Source organism: Hippocampus comes, unplaced genomic scaffold, assembly GCF_001891065.2.
Source record: "Hippocampus comes isolate QL1 unplaced genomic scaffold, H_comes_QL1_v1.1 scaffold568, whole genome shotgun sequence".
Lineage (NCBI taxonomy): Eukaryota > Metazoa > Chordata > Actinopteri > Syngnathiformes > Syngnathidae > Hippocampus > Hippocampus comes.
In genome coordinates this window covers 58644-75395 of record NW_017842052.1, presented here as the reverse complement: position 1 = coordinate 75395, position 16752 = coordinate 58644, and the positions used below count along the sequence as shown (strand labels likewise).

General features: G+C 47.6%; 1 protein-coding gene across 1 annotated transcript; it reads right to left on the bottom strand.

Annotated features, from left to right (window-relative positions):
* Window positions 1-12551: 12551 nt before the first annotated feature.
* tada3l (transcriptional adaptor 3 (NGG1 homolog, yeast)-like) lies at window positions 12552-16613 on the bottom strand. Its single transcript, XM_019859745.1, has 9 exons — window positions 16285-16613; window positions 15713-15953; window positions 15099-15346; window positions 14506-14611; window positions 14284-14419; window positions 13666-13769; window positions 13427-13533; window positions 13115-13306; window positions 12552-13024 (listed from the first exon to the last, which is right to left on the bottom strand). The coding sequence occupies exons 2-9, from the start codon at window positions 15920-15922 to the stop codon at window positions 12832-12834; spliced, it is 1296 nt and encodes a 431-aa protein (XP_019715304.1). The 5' UTR covers window positions 15923-15953; window positions 16285-16613; the 3' UTR covers window positions 12552-12831.
* Between the last annotated feature and the right edge of the window lie 139 nt (window positions 16614-16752).

The window sequence follows — 16752 nt, the reverse complement described above, 5'->3', positions numbered from 1 at the left end:
GGGGGGGGCGTCACAGTGAGGTTAAGCGCTGCGCCACCGCCACCTTGAACAAACTCCCAGAGCTTGGCTCCCAACCTGGATGACATCATGTTTGATGTCACACACAAAAAAAAAGTGGGGGGGTCTCAACATGCAAGACGTGGAGCTGCATTCTATCTGCCTGGACAATATCAGGAAGACTTTTTATTCTTTTTATTCAAGAGGCCTTAATAAATAAAATGTCTGCCCCCCCCCCTCCCGCGGCCCCCCTCGATTCACCCCAGTTTCTTTTGCCAGAAGTGCAGATTTTGTAACTGCTGTTTCCAGCAGTCAGTCATGAACCCGAACCACTCATATGTTGGTTATTTTAGATGGCTGGCGATGATCACTTGCAGTCGGTGGCCGTCGGGGACCAAGCGCCCCCCCCCCCCCCCCCCCCGCGTTCCCATCATAGACGCTCGCCGACACCGCACTCCGCCAGTGCCAGTGTCTCACTCTCACCACTTGTCCAAGCACTGCATTCAAGCCATTTTCAGTCCTCAAGTACATTCACACTATTTATATGTAGGTATTTATAAGAGGTACTAAGTTAAAATTGCCTGTTTGTTTTTCTTTTTGTACTATGACTGTAGTTGTAGCACTGATGCCAATTAACCTGCAGAAGCACACGTGCACACGCGTGGCTTTTGTCACCACGTCGGTGCATTTTTGTGCCAGCGCCGCTCCAGACGAGGCCTATTTCCAGATCACTTCCTGCTTGTGTCAGCGAGTGACGTTTCTAGTCCTTTTGAGAAAAGCCATACAACAAATTGAGAATAAAAAATTTGTACTTAGTCGTGCCACCGGCCTTTTTTTTCTCCCCTCGCTGTCAGGGAATTCACCCGAACATCTTGAACTTTGAATGAAAAGACTCGACTCAACTCAGGAACGGATTTGTCTTTTGCTAATCAGCAAAGGGGGCGAAGTTCCTCGAAGGCAGTACAGGTCGTGTTGCCTCTCAGATCGAAACCCCACCTTCGCACCCCCACTGACCACTTTTTATTCGCAGGACACCGGATATGCAAAATACAAGTAACATATCAGAAAAACATTCCTCCTCAATTGCACGTCGCGCTTCCCAGCCCAGCCCACCGATATGCCCCTCAGTGGACACCTGGAAGCCAAAACATCTTCCGGTGCCAACAATTGATACCTTGTGAATTCAATGGGTAGATTCCGCATGGATTGAGACACTGTAACAAACTGAAGGACATCTTGTCATGCTACCCTCCCGAAGTCGAACCTTCCTGTCTGTATTATCAGTTAATGAGGCCTTGGCTTCATTCAGCTCAAGTTGGCCCTTTTTTCCGTGTGCTCCATTGTGTACGAGTTGTGAGAACGTAGCGTTGGAGGTCAATCAAGCATATACTGAAATGAAACTTTGAAACATGATAATATGAAGTTTGTCTTTCTCCATCAAGCGCGTATCGGATTGTCATTTCAATCACACGAACCTCCACAAAAAAAAAAAAAAAACGTTAATTTCACAAAAAAACACTTGAACGTTGACGTTCCAGAGTAGGTTAGCTAGCTGCGTTGAGTGCGTCATCGTTGGCATGCGACCATGGCGGGAAGATGGGGTCACAGGGTTCACTTGTTATCCAGTCGAATGTGAGAGTGCGAGGCGCGTCGCGTCGCTGGATAACTTCGCATGTGCGCTTGGGTGGGGGTGCGTGAGGCCCCGGGCTTGGACTTATCAGTCTTCGACACCGGCCCCTGCCGGGCTGCTGTGCGTTCTCTCCACCGGCGCTTCATTCTCTGACATTTGTCGCTTGGCCGAAGAAAGAAAGAAACACAACCGCCAAGTCTATAAGGCGCTTGTTTTCCCTTTCTCCTCAACAAGCTCAATGAGTTTGACTTTTGCTCCCAGCATCGCCGGCCAACGTCAGCCCCTTGAGAAGATGGGTCACTTGAACGTGCCTCCCAGAACAGAAAACGAAACAAAGGCCATCACCCACCGCCGGTCACTTTGAAAGGACACGTACGTCCGGTCGTTCGGATGAATGTATGTTCGCGTCTAAGTCTAAGTGATGGCTCTTTGCGTTTTAAAGGACGGCCGAGATTTTCCTTGCGCTTCTCGCTTTCGCTGGCATCGGACTCAACTGTGTTTCACTGAAAATGGCTTCGTGGACGCTACTGAATCGTCTGGTGAGGACGCTTCTCTTGAATAGGATTTCTCCTCGGGGTGACCTCATTCGCAAAAAAACGCGTGCGGACACCGTTGACGGTGCGCTTCTGCGGTTTCGATGTGAGCCGGTCGTTCCCGTTGTGACGCATCCCACCCCCACCCCCACTCGCGTCTTTCTGTCACTGGTTATCTTTTACTCTCCTGTCACGGCTGTGCTCTCTCACACTCACGCGTTTGCTTTCCTCAACTCTGGCTGTCATTCGTGTTTTTCTTTCCTTGACATTTGTGCCACTCGTTTCCACTCGGGCCAGCGTGGCGTTGTTTCTCCTCGCGCTTCATTGCCGATTGTCTCCCCTTTCAAGTCATCTCCTTTCCTTTTCTCTTTCTCTGCGTCCTCCTCGTCCGTCCCTTGCCGCGCGGAGACGCATCAGAGAGGAGCCCAAGCTGAGTTGGCAGTGCGTCAGCTTGATGATTAAAAAAAAAAAAGCTTGTGCAGGCCCATGTAATGCTGAGTCACGATGAGGCCTATCCGTTTCAGTCTCTCTCCTTCACATGCTCGTGTAACAAAACAAAACAAAAAAAAAAAAAGCTTCGAGTCACATCACGCTTCTCGCTCGCTTGTGCAACGCTGACGTTTTGGGATTCCTCAGAACGACGAAAGCGGCCGAACCATATCAGATCTCTGTTGGGCTTCGATGCCACCGACTCACGGTCGTGCCCGCGTGGTGTCATCGGAGCGGTCGCTTTTTGTTTGTTTCTGTTTTTGAACACATCAAAACAACAGCTTACTGCAGTGTCGCGTGACGTCGCCTGTTGACGCCAGATCAGTTTGCGGTGGTGTCGAATTGAACTGTATCGAGCTGAGAGAGAGAAAAAAAAAAAAAACCTTTACCCACCCGTGTTGAAATGGCACGGCTTTGTGATGTAAAAAAAATGACACCACGATGAGTTATTTCAAAACGTATCCCGCCCTTACTTAGTGTGAGCGATAACTTGTGCAACTCAACTGAAAAAAAAACGCCAAGTTGAGAGAGGGGAAGGAAGAATAAACAACTGAAATAACGTGGTGGCATACGCGTGCGTACTCTTATCGTGGTGGAAGGGCCTCCATTTACAATTCAACAATCGCATTCAAACTCATGCCAAGTAGCCTACACCTGCCACCATTTAAAGTGCCTCCCATTAGCTCCAAATGAAGTTCAGATGTTCTCACGAGTCGATGGCCCCACGACGAATTCTGCTAAACGTATGGAACACGCACACGCACACAAATCTAAACCTGGCTCCATTTTGCAGCAACACACTTGAAATCCTCCAAACGCATTTAGGAAACTGTTTTGGGGTCCGATGAAACCCAGATTGAACTTTTCAATCAGCAAAAGCTACATTTGGTGCGCACGCAACACGGCTCGCCATCAAAAGCACAACGTAGCTACTTCAATAAGTTGGCGAGAATTCTCAAGGGTTCAATATAGCAGTCAGTGTTCAAACAAAACCTTTCGGGTCCTACTAGAAAAACAAAAATAATAATAATCATTTAAAAGTAAAATACAAAATGCAGGGAAAAGCCCGCTGCCACGCGTGACCTTTATTTGGGGTTAGAAGCACTTGAAATGGTGGCAAGTGTGTGCTGACTTCCATTTAACATGAGTTTGAATGGAAACCATCTGAACACAGTACAAAATATATATCAATTGACTTATGCGGGTTGTCTTAGTCACATTAAGGGTGGAAGAGGTTTCGAAATGCTGCATCTCTGAGCCTTTTTAATCTTTTTGTTTTTTTATACGCCAAAAACTGTCATGTGAGGATGGGCGTGGCGACTTGTTAAATGCAACCTGAGAGCTGTGTCTAAAATGTTGATTTTGTCATGAAGCTAAACAAAGTCAACAATGTAGACTCTACGATGTAGAGTGTGGAACGACATGACGGTTTGTCACTGTGCTTTCTTTGTCAGCTGTGAAAACACATTACTGCCACCTGCAGGACTGGAGTGGAACAGCTTTCAGCATTCAGCAGGAGGTCATTCCATAGAGAGGTACCTTGGTGCCTCCAATACCTGTAGTGTCCGCTCCACAGACCTGAGGTACCGGGCAGGCGAGTCGGTGCGGAGGGGCTCAGAGAGGGAAGGTGGGGAGAGGTGAGATTTGAAAACAAATCATAGGATCTTCAAAAGAACTCCCGAACGTATGGGGAGCCAATGAAGGGATGCCAGAGTCTGAATGATGCGCTCCCTCTTACGAGTACCCGTCAAGAGGTGAGCAGCAGCATTTTGGACCCACTGGAGGCGCTTCGTGGAGGATTGGCCGCCTCCAAAATCGAGCGCTTTTACAGTAATCCAGCTGAGTTGTGACAAAGACCTGAATGGCTGTTTCCAAGTGTTCATCAGAGAACGGAGAGGCTTGACTTTAGCCAGCTGCCGTCGATCCGAAGAAGCTGGATTTAAGACTGCGGGAACCTTTTGACAAAGCTTCTCTTTCCATACATGTTCCAAGAACAAAAGGTTCCCAGAACTTGAGGTGGGAACGCAGTTGAAGTCTGTCTGCCTCAAGCAGAGCCCGTGGGGAGATTGAACTGTAATGAAAGCACGGTCAGCCCACTCCCACCCCCACACCCTCAACAAACTCCCTCCCCGCCTCACCCCCGCATCTCCAGAGGGCGAGAAAGATGACGCGCCGCGGATGCTTTCGGCCGCAGATCCTCGTCTCATATTCATTTCGCATCATGCCGGTCTGCCAGTGTCGGCATCCAAGCATGCAAATGACTTGAACCGCCCCCGAAGCTTTGTTTTCTGTCATTCCGCATTTAAGTAGAAAACGTCGTGTGGCATGCAAAACTCTTCATTTTTTATTTTCTTTTTGATTCAATCGTATACAAGTTGGAAACAAACAACTTGAACCTCGCTCCAATCCTTCACGACAATATCGGGTTTAGGATTACATGCGGCACGTTACAAAAAGGCTTCATTTTAACCATTCGGTTCCACCAAACATTTTAATCTGCAAAAACAGCTTCTGGAAAACTGGCCTCGGTGATCTCAGGAAGATAGTGCACACCTAGCATCGTACAAAGAAGCGAGGCTAACAGCTAGCTTATCTGCAATGCAGTTGCAAACACTTTTTTTTTCTGTGGTGAATGAATTGGAGGAACTGTTTAATAAAGGTCCCTTCCTGATAGGCTCATCATTCCATTCAACATTTTTGCAATCATAAATATTGAACAGGTTTAACATTTACGATTGTCAGCCCGACCATTCCCCAAACAGATCGGGGAGGGAAAATGACTCGTTACGCACTCTTCACCAAAGGATCATCGGTCAGGAACATGCTCAGGTTCATCCAGAAGATTGCTACCTGTGTACCACGTTTTAGTCAAGTTGTTTATGTGTTAAGAGATCACCCAAAAAAACAACGACTGGTACTTATACAAATTTCAAAACAACTTCCAAGGAAGTAATGATCACATAGTAGTGGGAGTTATTTGAAACGTATCATTATGGGAGACTCCTGCTAAATGCCCTCCTGTTTGTTTGCTTGGCGTTTTGGAAAGCGCACTACTGTGACCTACAGGAGCGGAACACCAAGGACACTTTTTTTTTTTTTAAACGGTCAGACTTGGAGTGCTTTCCCTTATTATTAGCTGAAACATTTGTTTGTTCAGTATGTGTGTCACACGTAGCGCCAGAAGTAGGGTGGGGGTTGAGTGTTGGGGTTGGGTAGGGGGGGGGTTGGTTCTGTGCCATATTTCCTTATCTCAAGCTAGCATGCTGGGGGGGAAAGGAGTATGGCCTCCACCTCGACCTGAGACTCAGCCAGCATTGTTGGGGGAGGGGGGGGAGGGGCTGAAAACAGAAGGAAGAGACGAAAGGAAACAGGCCAGGTCGGGGCTGTTGCGGGCAATAACAACAGCTGAGAAACAGAGAAACAAGCGAGGCGCTCCACGACTCTTGACAGCCGAGCTTCCGCTTTCGGAGCCAATCGCACGACCGCAAACTGTCAGCGCCGCAAACGCAAAATCGACCCACTTCAGCCTTGAGCGCAACTGAGTGGTCCCGCATGGATGATCAATTGGCTCTCTAGTTCTCTTTCCGCCGGCCCGTGGAGTTTCGGAAGAGCCGAACGAGTGCCCTGCAGTTCACGCGCCACCTCGGGTGCTCGATTTTCGTCTTTCCAAGCCACGAAAAAGTGTCTGTGATCAGCATACCACAGGGAACGGTGGGCAACAGGTGCGCCCAAAGAGGACGTGAACAGCACGCTTCATGCCCCTGGTCGACTTGTGAACTTTGCTCTCAATGCTGGCAAAAGAGGACAGCTGCGAAAATGCCCCCCCCCCACTTTTTTTTTCTTTTCCCTTCCGACAGTGCACTCCACATGACCCGCCGAGACACTGGGCTGTACAGAAATCGGCACATGACCTGTCTATCATTCACGTCGTTATTTCATGAGCGTTTGGGTGTCGGCAACAGGCTGTTGTAGTGACAACTGCACATTAGACAGTCTGCCACAGAGCAGGGATATGGGGATAAATCACGTTAGTCCGTGTGATGTTGCAGCTGTGCTCGTGTCACGCAATAAAGTTCCTTGACGAAGCCACCTTTATGCGGACTGAACTTGGATTCTTCAAACAGACGGGGAAAGGCTTGTGTAATCTGTGGTGAGTCAAAGATGTAAACCATTGCTTGTGGCAACGCTAATTTCAATTGGGGGGAAAAAAGTTCTCCCACCCCTCCCCCCTCTCCTGCAATGACAAAGGTACTTTGATCAGGAATAAAAGCCACCGAGGCCGGTGGGCAAAAAAAGTTGTTATATTCACATTCACCTGCATGCAAGAAAAAAAATACCATTACTGAGACAGCGTGAGAGCTAAAAAAATAATAAAAAAAAAGTGGGGTGAGGGCATCGCTCTATGTAGAGAGGACGGGCAACATCTCCGCATGAATTTCATCCACGGATATTTTAGTCACTCGGTCATTTGAATCTTGTTAATCTCGAGCACTGATCTTGACTTTTCAGGCCGGGAAGCTCCCCCCATCACTCGCCGTTCTCATCATTTCTTTTCTGGGGTTTACTTCTGACCTCTCCTAATTTAGTATGTTCCGCCAACCGCTATATCCCCTCTCATGCGGAGGAAAAAAAAAAAAAAAAAAGGCTCTCACTCAGCTCTCTGTCCTGTCTCACTCGTAAAAACATTGTAAGCCTGCGTGCGTTGGGGTGTACGAGTGTCTTTCCGTGCAGTTCTGGAGGGAGTGATCAGTGCGCGCCGAGGGTTGTCCACCGTGATTCACCAGCAGCTCTTTATAAGGAAAAGAGAAAAAAGGGCCCCGCTGTCTATATTTAGATGGACTTTATTGGGCCTCTTGTCTTCATCCCCCTCTCATTCGGCGCTGCCGCTGCTCTTGGAAATCTCTCACCGTGTGGGCGGCCGGCCCTCCTCTCCATCGCGGCGAGGGGAGAGTGAGCCTAATCATTGACGCTGATAATAACAGAGCAGAGGGAACAAAAGAGAGGGAGGATGGCAGAGAGGTTGTGGGCGGTGAGAAAAGCGTCTTTCTCTCAATGACTATCCCTGCACGATACCGGACACGTCCGCTGCTCTGCCTCGCTTCACTGCAGGAAGAACATCCTCCTCAATATCGTCGCCGTCAACATCACCGCATTCCACCACCTTTGAATCCAAAAGCCAAAGACCACCTAAAGAAACATTCCTGATAACACTTTTCACATTCTGGCACGCGCTGACAAAACGCTACCAATGTCAACCGATGGCTAAATCCTGACACTCCAAAGCAGACTTTTGGCAAAACGTGACCTTTGGGAAAAAGAAAAATGGCCACTTTCTTTCCTCCGCATTCCACCACCTTTGAATCCAAAAGCCAAAGACCACCTCAAGAAACATTCCTGATAACACTTTTCACATTCTGGCACGCGCTGACAAAACGCTATCAATCTCAACCGATGGCTAAATCCTGACACTCCAAAGCAGACATTTTGGCAAAACGTGACCTTTGGGAAAACGAAAAAATGGACACTCTCTTTCCCTGATCCCCGTCTGCCGGTGAAAAACAGTCACCCAGAAATGACATCATGTCTTTTCAATCTCGATCAGGGGTCCTAATGTCATTTTCATCCGGGGCCGCATCCGAGTTACGGTTTCCGTCGAAAGGCCATTGCGACTGAAACGAAATCAAATGTAGGATCGCCTCATATGACATGACAACAGAACTAGTTTTGAGAGGAGGCGTCAGTAAAAACGGTTCAAATATTACGTCCTCATCTCCACCTGTCAGATAATAACATTGGGCGGGACGGGCTCCAACTCACCCGGGTCCCAAATAACGTGGCTGTTCCCAAAGATGATCTCAGCGAAGTGGCGTGATGTTAAAACGGGCTTTGACGTCTGCGGTCCCAATACTCTGCCAGTGCAGGAAGTCGCTGAGCACCTTTTCCCTCCTCCCGTCATTGCGGCGGTCAGACGTCAGCGGCATGAGCATCGACATCTTTCCAAAAGGACACAGTCATTGACTTGGCGCCACCGCGAGTCTTCTCCACACTCAAAACTCAAGAGTGAAGCTGTTGTCATCTGAAAAGGGTGACCACCTGTTTTGTTTTGTTTTTTTAAATGCACCGTTCACTTCCTGCGGCTTGGCAAGGCAGTCGGTAAGTGCTCTGGGCAAAAAGTGGCGGAGTCCATTCAGTGCATTGCCATGGTAACAGTACAAGGAGAAAAGTGTTGGTCATTATACCTCCAGGAATGGAACATGAAAACCATATCGCGTGGGCCTCTCCCTTTTTCAGCTGGAACATCTTCCACTCTTTTATTGTCCATTCATCCAGAAGAACAACATGGTCTACCACGCCAGAATCGTCCAGCAAAATCTGATTTGGGGCACCGCTACTGCCCCCCCCCCCCAAATTCACAATGTGCTTCCCTTATAAGAGCTTAGTCTGGGGTTGTTTGTTTCCCCTCTCGCATGCTTGTATTTTCCTTCTCCTCTGCGAAAACAGAGCGCCGCAAAATGGGGAGCCTGCCGGACTGCCGCTCCGCGTCCTCCTGTTGCTCTTTGTTTTTCTGTCTCCCGGACGGGTTGCGTCAGTTCCATCTCGTTGCACCTCGCGGTACAAGGACATTAAAGTTCTGCCGGATCTGAACGAATTAACGTGATGTATCGAGGCATGTTGCATTCATCGCTCAGTGCGATCGGACCGCTGTCATGGAGTTGCCGCCACTCCAATGTCTTGTTTCCACGGCCGGTTGCTGCGTTTTGTCTTCATTTTTCACCTGTCCACGATGGAGTCTATTTGAAACCAAAGCAATAGAAAACCGTCAGGGTATGGGTGATAAATTTGCCAGCAACTCACTGGCAAGTCTTTCGCTTCACTCCTATCGGGTGGAGTGAATGAAGCAAAAAAAAAAAAAAAACGCACAAACAAAAAAAAAAAGATTTGCATTAGTGCCTCCAAATTGAGGAGTCATATGCGAAAGACATCAACTGCCATGCAAATTAGAAACAAATGCTATTCAAAACCACGGAAGGTAAAGAAAACGGAGGGGAGAGTATTTTGATGGGCTCTCCTTGCCCTTTGGGGTCATTTGTGCCGCGGACGTGAGGTTGTGAGGTCGTTCAAGCTTTGGCACGAGAGCGGCGACAACAGTTTTGCTGCAGGACAAATGGTGACATCAGAATGGTGGAAGCAGCCCTCAAGACAATCGCTCTCTGTGCAGGAGGTGAATCGCCCAGGCGCGACCCCTGGCCGCACAGAGCCTCTTGTCATACGCGGTCGCCATTCAGCGTGCGCTATTAGCTTGGACATCCACAAAGCTTTTGGACAAGGCGTCGACAGCGACGACGCATTCCATGCCTTTGCCTGCGCGCGTCTCTCTCGTGCTCTCTCGTACTCATCCGTATGTATGAGCGAGGATGTTTATTCGTGAGGTTCTCGCTGTCCTTGTTCGGGAACGCAGAGGCGAAGGTGGAGTAGGAGCAAAGGCCCCAAAGAAAGAGACAGAGCGTACAAAACAAAGAGTTATGCTGTGCTCCTTCCCCTTATTTTTTTTATCCCTCGTTGTCTCTCCATGATAAATTTGGACAATGATTAGGCTACATTTTTTTGGAGGGCATCTCGACTTTTTATGTAGAATAAAAATCCTAATTTATATTTACACAACCATAATAATATCAATTCCATATTATTCAATGACCAGTCTAGTCATTGGATGACAAAACAATTGAGGATGCTTTTCACAGAGTGAAGACAAAATAAATCATGCTACTAACAAGCAGAAAATGGAAGTTGACAGGGAAGGTGTGGTCAAGTCTCTACAAAGCAGAAACGCCAAATTTGGTGGTGTCAAAAGTGACGTCTCCTGCTATGCAAGCAAAAATCATCAAGACTTCGCCGTTCAAAAACACACTCGGCCCAAACACACGCGCGCATCCAACTGCACAGCCAAACCTGATTCTGCTTTTGTCATGTCAGCATACTTCAAATTCAAATATTTTACCCGAAGCCCTTCAGTGACGAAGCACCCTCCCGCCGCCCAAAGAGCCAGAAAGGTTCACAGGCTGTGACAGGGACAAGTGAAGAAGCTCACCTCGTGGCTGAATTTCACAGTGGCAGATGGAAGAGGAGGGCGGGCCTTGGGTTCAAGCCAATTAAGACTGAGAACCTCTCTGATCACAGTGTCAAGGAGAACAAAAAAAAAAAAAACCCACCTGCTCTGCTAAAAGTACACTTTAGAGCAGCTCACTCTAATGAAGTACAAATAGTGACCGAGTGAGTACATACAGTATGCTGTGTTTCAATGCAATTTATAAAGCCCACCTGTCCTTCAGCTGAGGTCTCAGAATGACAACAAATGCAACAAAGGCTTTGTGGGCTTCGCACAGCCTGCGGGGACCGAATGCCCGTCTGTGTATTCTGTCGCTCATTCACCTGGGGAGGATTCAAAAGGTTTGTGTATTAAAAAAAAGAACCTGTCATGCAGATGGCTTCATGGCATTGTGAATTTGCATAGAGGATGCCGGCCTAAACAGGGAAGCGAGAAGTGTTGTGGGGAGGGGGGTGGGGGCAGTCATGTTTTGTGGCTGTAAGCACAGAAAAACATTCAAGACACTGAACATGAATGTTTATGTTTGTGTGCATCAACGTTCAACCATTTTGTGATATAGCAAATTGTGGATTTCTTTCATTTGGATATGTATGATGGATATAAAATATTGACACAAGGCCGGGGTTTGCGATATTGTGAATTTAAAAAAAAAGTGACATTTGAGAAAGATAAAAATATTGAACGTTTTTTTGGCCACCATTAATGCAACCGATAACCTGTGCAGCTCAATGTAACACCTTCTTTCTTTCTTTCTTTCGGATGAAAATGAGCATCTCTGATGTGAGACCTCGGAAGGAGTGCCCTCGGCAGTTTGCGGATGACATTCTGCTCCAAGTGGAGGAGTTTGAGTATCTTAGCTTCTTGTTCGGAAGTGTTGGAGAGCTCAAATTAATTTAGCGTAATCAGAGGTACTCTAAATTGTAGCAGTGGTGTGTGTGCTAGCTCACGTTTAACATGAATCGTGACCGTGTTTAGTTCATTGCGAACACAGCACACTTATGAAACCACACGATCTCACTAGTGTAGTTATACCTCCCTTTAAATACTTTTTTTTATTGTATTTGTACAGATTCTAGGTCACATTAATGGTGGCGGTGGTGGGGAACTTACAAGATGATCTCCTCTGTAGCCCCCACAAGACTTAAGTCTAAATGGATGAGCTGTGGAAATGAAGACAATCGGTGGAAGAGTTACGACCGGACCGACATACGACGTTTCGAAGTCAGAACGGATGAAAACCCATCGTCACGCGGGCGGTGCTTTTATTTCATATTGACAGACTACGGGTGTTTTTCATCAACATATTTGTTATAATTCTGACTTTTTTTGACGGGCCTAACGTAGGCAAGTTTACTGCGTCCGGTATTTTATACCGATTTGCGTGGCCACCTGGTAAAATCAAACAAGGTTGGACTGCCATCTAGCGGCATTTCAGGGAAATCCATCCCGGTGTTGTGAAACGCGGTACTTTCCAAGTTGACGGCTCTTTCAACCTTGCTTACGTGTTCTACAAAATGTTTGAGATACCAGTTCAATACTTAAGTTTCAGGTGACATATTTTTCTTTACCACTCCTACATTGAGGGAAAGTCTCATGACCTGAAAGAGACTGTCCTCCCTCCTTCCCCGGGTTGCCGCCATGCAGGAATTTGTGGTCCCATGACCAGTACGGGCGGTTCTGAGGCCGGGTGTGGCGTGGCGGGTTTGCACACCAAAAACTCAGTGATGCTGGTCACCTTTTCAGGGCTTGAATCTGAATTTTAAGGAGGGCGGGGGGCGAACACAACAAGAATCCGTTTCATTACAACAACAGCTTTTAATTGGTCGTCATCTATACAAACACCGATAAGAGGCCATAGAAAAATCATCCCGACAACTGGAACAAAACAAGATCAAGGTGTGGTGGATACCAACCACTGAGAAAGGACAAGAGAAACACCCTGCCTCAAATGCCACCTGTAGGGAGCTCCATCTTTTGAAGTTGCACCTGCAGCGGTGTGTGAGTATAGTCCAAAATTCTTCCTCACGCACTTTTTAACATATGTCTTTCCTTCGTTCGTTCATTCATTGGTTCGTTCAGCCATCCAGCAACTTGAGGATGCTTTCCCGCTCCTTCAGAGCTTTCCATGCCTGGTCTTTCTCCTTCTTGGTCGGAGTGCGCTTCTTCTGTCTGGCTGCCATGATTCGCCGAAATCCCTCCATCACCTCGTTGTCAGACACCCTGACTCTCTGCCTCAGCTCCTGCTTGCGCATCTCCTCTTTCGCCAACCTGAGGAGGAGAAACAAGGGCAAGGTGGCTGCCGGGACCTCGCAACCGACACGCGGGTGACTTTGCGGGGCACCTTCGGAAGAGGCTCACCTGAGCAGCTCCTGCTTGCGGGTTTTGTTGTGAGCAATCAGCGCTTTGAGCTCCGCCTGTCTCTTCTGGAGCTCCACCAGCACCTCATCCTCGCAGTCTCCGCCCGGACCGGGTCGCTCCTCGGAGTCCAGGAGTCCCTGGGCAATCAGCTCCTCCTTGATCCGAGCCTCCAGGGAACGTGTGTGAGGGGCGCTGAAAGGGCAGAGTCAACGGGCCTCATTCATTCCTTTGGATGCACCCACAGTGGGCAATACTTTGATTTGTGGTGGCGGGTGACCCCGATCGTTAGCTTGTCGGCTATCCCAGACCTACCTAAAAGATTTGCCTTGGCTTCGAGGAGACGTCCCGGCTCCATCATTGCCGTCCTTCCCTGAAATGTCCGGTATAGGAGAATCCTCCATGGGGGATATAATATTCTCCTGAATGCAACAGAGATGACATCCTCGTTGAAGCTCAAGCGTGTACCGCGCCACCGAAAGCCGCGCATGATTAACCGGCGCGGTCCGGGGAAACCGTTTCTCCAAAACATTCGCGGCCCGCGGTGGAATTACCTCCACGAGAGCCTGAAGGAGACGCTGAGTGAGCGGGCCGAAGGGACAGCCGTCGTCCGGAGACTCGTGCTGCGACTCGGACTTCTTCAGCAAAGAGTCCACATCTAGTACACATCAGCCGAGCGCATCATGACGTCACACTCTGCGCACCTCTTTTGCATCGCGGACATTGCGCAAATGCGACGGGGGCGAGGCACGCCAACGGTTCGAATCCAAAAGAAAAAGGCTCGTTGCTGTTGTGCAGAATGTCCATTCATCAACATTTCACAGTGCCTTTTTACCACTTTTTTTAGGACAAATATATTACAAGACTGTTTGAAAACAGAAAAAATGAACCCTGCCTGTAATGTTTTAGAGTTGTGTACCTTTTACTGTTGACCAATTTTCTCACAGGTATCAAACATCTTTTGGTGGCTTTGCATTGCATTGACTAAGTGACACGACGGAGACAGTTTGCTCCATTTGGAGAGGCATCAGCTCAACGGCATTTCACATTTTGCTTCGGTGCAATTTGGGCATAACCTCTCCACCTCCTCCCTATCATCATCCACTACTTCCCGTGAGACGCAGGAGCGGGAACGGCTCTTTCCGCAGGGCCTGGCTGCAGTATTGCCTGACCTTTTGCATCGAGCTCGGACAGCGGCCCGCCCAAGAGACTCTTCTTCTTGTCGTTGGCCCGTGCTCCTTCTTTCTGCTCCTCCAGCAGATCCTCCTGAGCCCAGCGCTGCGAGTAGTGTTTCCCCAACGCTGGAATCTTCCGTTCCCACAGACGGCACCAAAATTCAGCCCACGGCTCTTGACGTAAAACGCATTTCGACAAAAGCTCGACGGACGACTCACTTTAAAGTACTCGGCTTCATCGTCTGGTGGTTTCAGAAGCTCCTCGAGCAACCGAATCTCCTCATTTGTGATGTCGGCGCAGTACGGCTCAACGGAGGCCCAAAATCTGAAAAGACAAACGATGCCAACTGAAGACCCAATTACACAGATCATTTTGGACGCTGTCCTGTCTATCGCCGGGGTTGACTATTTTACAGTACATGGAAAAACAATTTCTTTGGAGAAGCACCAGAAAACATTGTGGGTGCGCCACAACTAATTTGACTAATTTGAATATGTTTGAAAAGTTCCACGTCAAATTCCGGAGCCTCAATTGAAAACGTAAAACATTTATGTGAGCGATTCATCCAACGCTTTTCCTCAGTGTGATTCCTACCGCATGTCAAAAGTCATTTTGTTTGTTTCATATTCTAATTTCTGAAGATGGTGAATGTTGGATTTCGGTATATTACAAAGAAACCATAAAATACGTTCCTCGATTTGTAGCCAATCTATGTAACCAATTTCTTTTTTTTTTTCACTGATTTACTGAAATAAATTACATTTGCATTTTTAAAAGAAGCTCCTGCATAACGCTGAAGATTATTGCTGACCTGTTGGGGACGTCGTTCTTCGGAGTGCGAGGAATGTCTTGAGGATCATCTGTAAATTCATATTCTTGGCCTTTGGGTTGCAGGTTTTTGGATTTCGGTCTCCCGGGACCTGGCCCTGGGCCGTGACTACTTTTGCCATCTAACTTCTGCTTCTTTGGCTTGTGGCGTGCTGACGCGGCAGGGTCAGGGTCTTTTCCCATCTTTACAAAGCGCTTGTCTCCCTTCTTGTCCTGCCAGTCTGTGAGGATCTGCAAGGCAAGACAAAATCTAGCGGCATTAATATTAATGTTCACCGTAACATTATTGTTGCCAACACATTTAAAACAGGACACATTGCTTCTCTATCCTAGCTGCGGTCTCTCTCTCAACACTGCTTGCCCGACTCTCCCACAACCCAATGAGTCAAGGCAGACAGCCTCGCCACACCGTGTTGCTGCTCTTGAATTTTCTCTGTTGTGTGTTGTGTATGTGTGAGTGCTGTTGCGATGGCACTATTTAAATCCATCGAAATGGAATTATTCTCAGTCACTGATGGTGTAGTGGCAAACTCCCGAGGATCCTGACCAGAATAAGTGGGAAATGGATGGATGAATGACTCTCTTCTGTTTCCCCACCTGTCTCTGCTCCTCCAGAGCTCTGAGGCGACGGTTGGCCGAGGACAGGAGGGTCTCCAGCTCCAGCTGCAAAGTGTCCAGCTCTTCGATGCCGATCCCATCGTCCTCCGAGCGTCCCAGCACGGCCGTGTAGCGAGGACACACCTTGACGTGCTCCACAGGCTTGAAGTCATAATACTTCAAAGGGGGGCAGTCCTTCAGCTCACTCATGATGCCGGGTACCTGACTACGGTAGCAGAAACTGAAGCGCAGGAGGGATTTTTTTTAATCGAGAAACGTTTAAATTGTGTCAGATATTTTGTATTTAGTATTATAGTTGTATTTGAGCAATGTTCGTTTTTCGCCCTCACACTGCAGTTTTGGTTCATACATTGCTAACCCGCAAGGCCCAGATCGTGAATAGTCTTGAGAATATAAATAGATATTTTTATATTTATGTATGAAAAAAAATCACAAAATGTTCACGGTAACGCTTACATACTTTATGCAGTGGCGGTATCTGAATTCTTGAAGAAGAAAGGGTAGATAAAATCTATAATTATCGGTGAAATTTTACGGAGAACGATACTTACCGTCAGCGAATGGCGTCCATGATGGAAAACTCCATTAAGTGAAGAGGGGGGTAAAACTGTCATATTCGCTGATATTACGAGACAGTCACAATTTTCAGACTGTACTCAAGACGATAAAAAAAGAACTACGATAAATTAATAGACTGATCCAATGTTGTCCAGTTTTCTGACCATTGTATTTCATACATCGGCGCTGCATTTTTTGATAGCGTTGGATCAAACTATACTGTGTTATGATGTGGGTGAAAATTATTCACAAAGGTCCTCTCCCACAGTTGACTCTAGTAGTTCAAAGTTACTGTTAAATGATTGAAATTTGCTTCAACTTTTATTCTTTTAAATACTTTTTTCTGCAAAACAAAAAAAACACCACCACCACAAAACAAATGTTCCCTATACACGCAGCCGAATGGACTCGTCGTTGAGGAGTGCTCGTTTTAACTTAACGTCTACACAAAACGGGCGGAA

Excerpts from the sequence above, each read along its gene's own strand:
- tada3l (XM_019859745.1), bottom strand. The coding sequence starts at position 15,922 with ATGAGTGAGCTGAAGGACTGCCCCCCTTTGAAGTATTATGACTTCAAG. Across the intron at positions 13,770-14,283 it reads GTCCGAGCTCGATGCAAAAG|ATGTGGACTCTTTGCTGAAG; the intron begins GTCAGGCAATAC and ends GATGTGTACTAG. Across the intron at positions 13,307-13,426 it reads AGCCAAGGCAAATCTTTTAG|CGCCCCTCACACACGTTCCC; the intron begins GTAGGTCTGGGA and ends CTGCCCTTTCAG.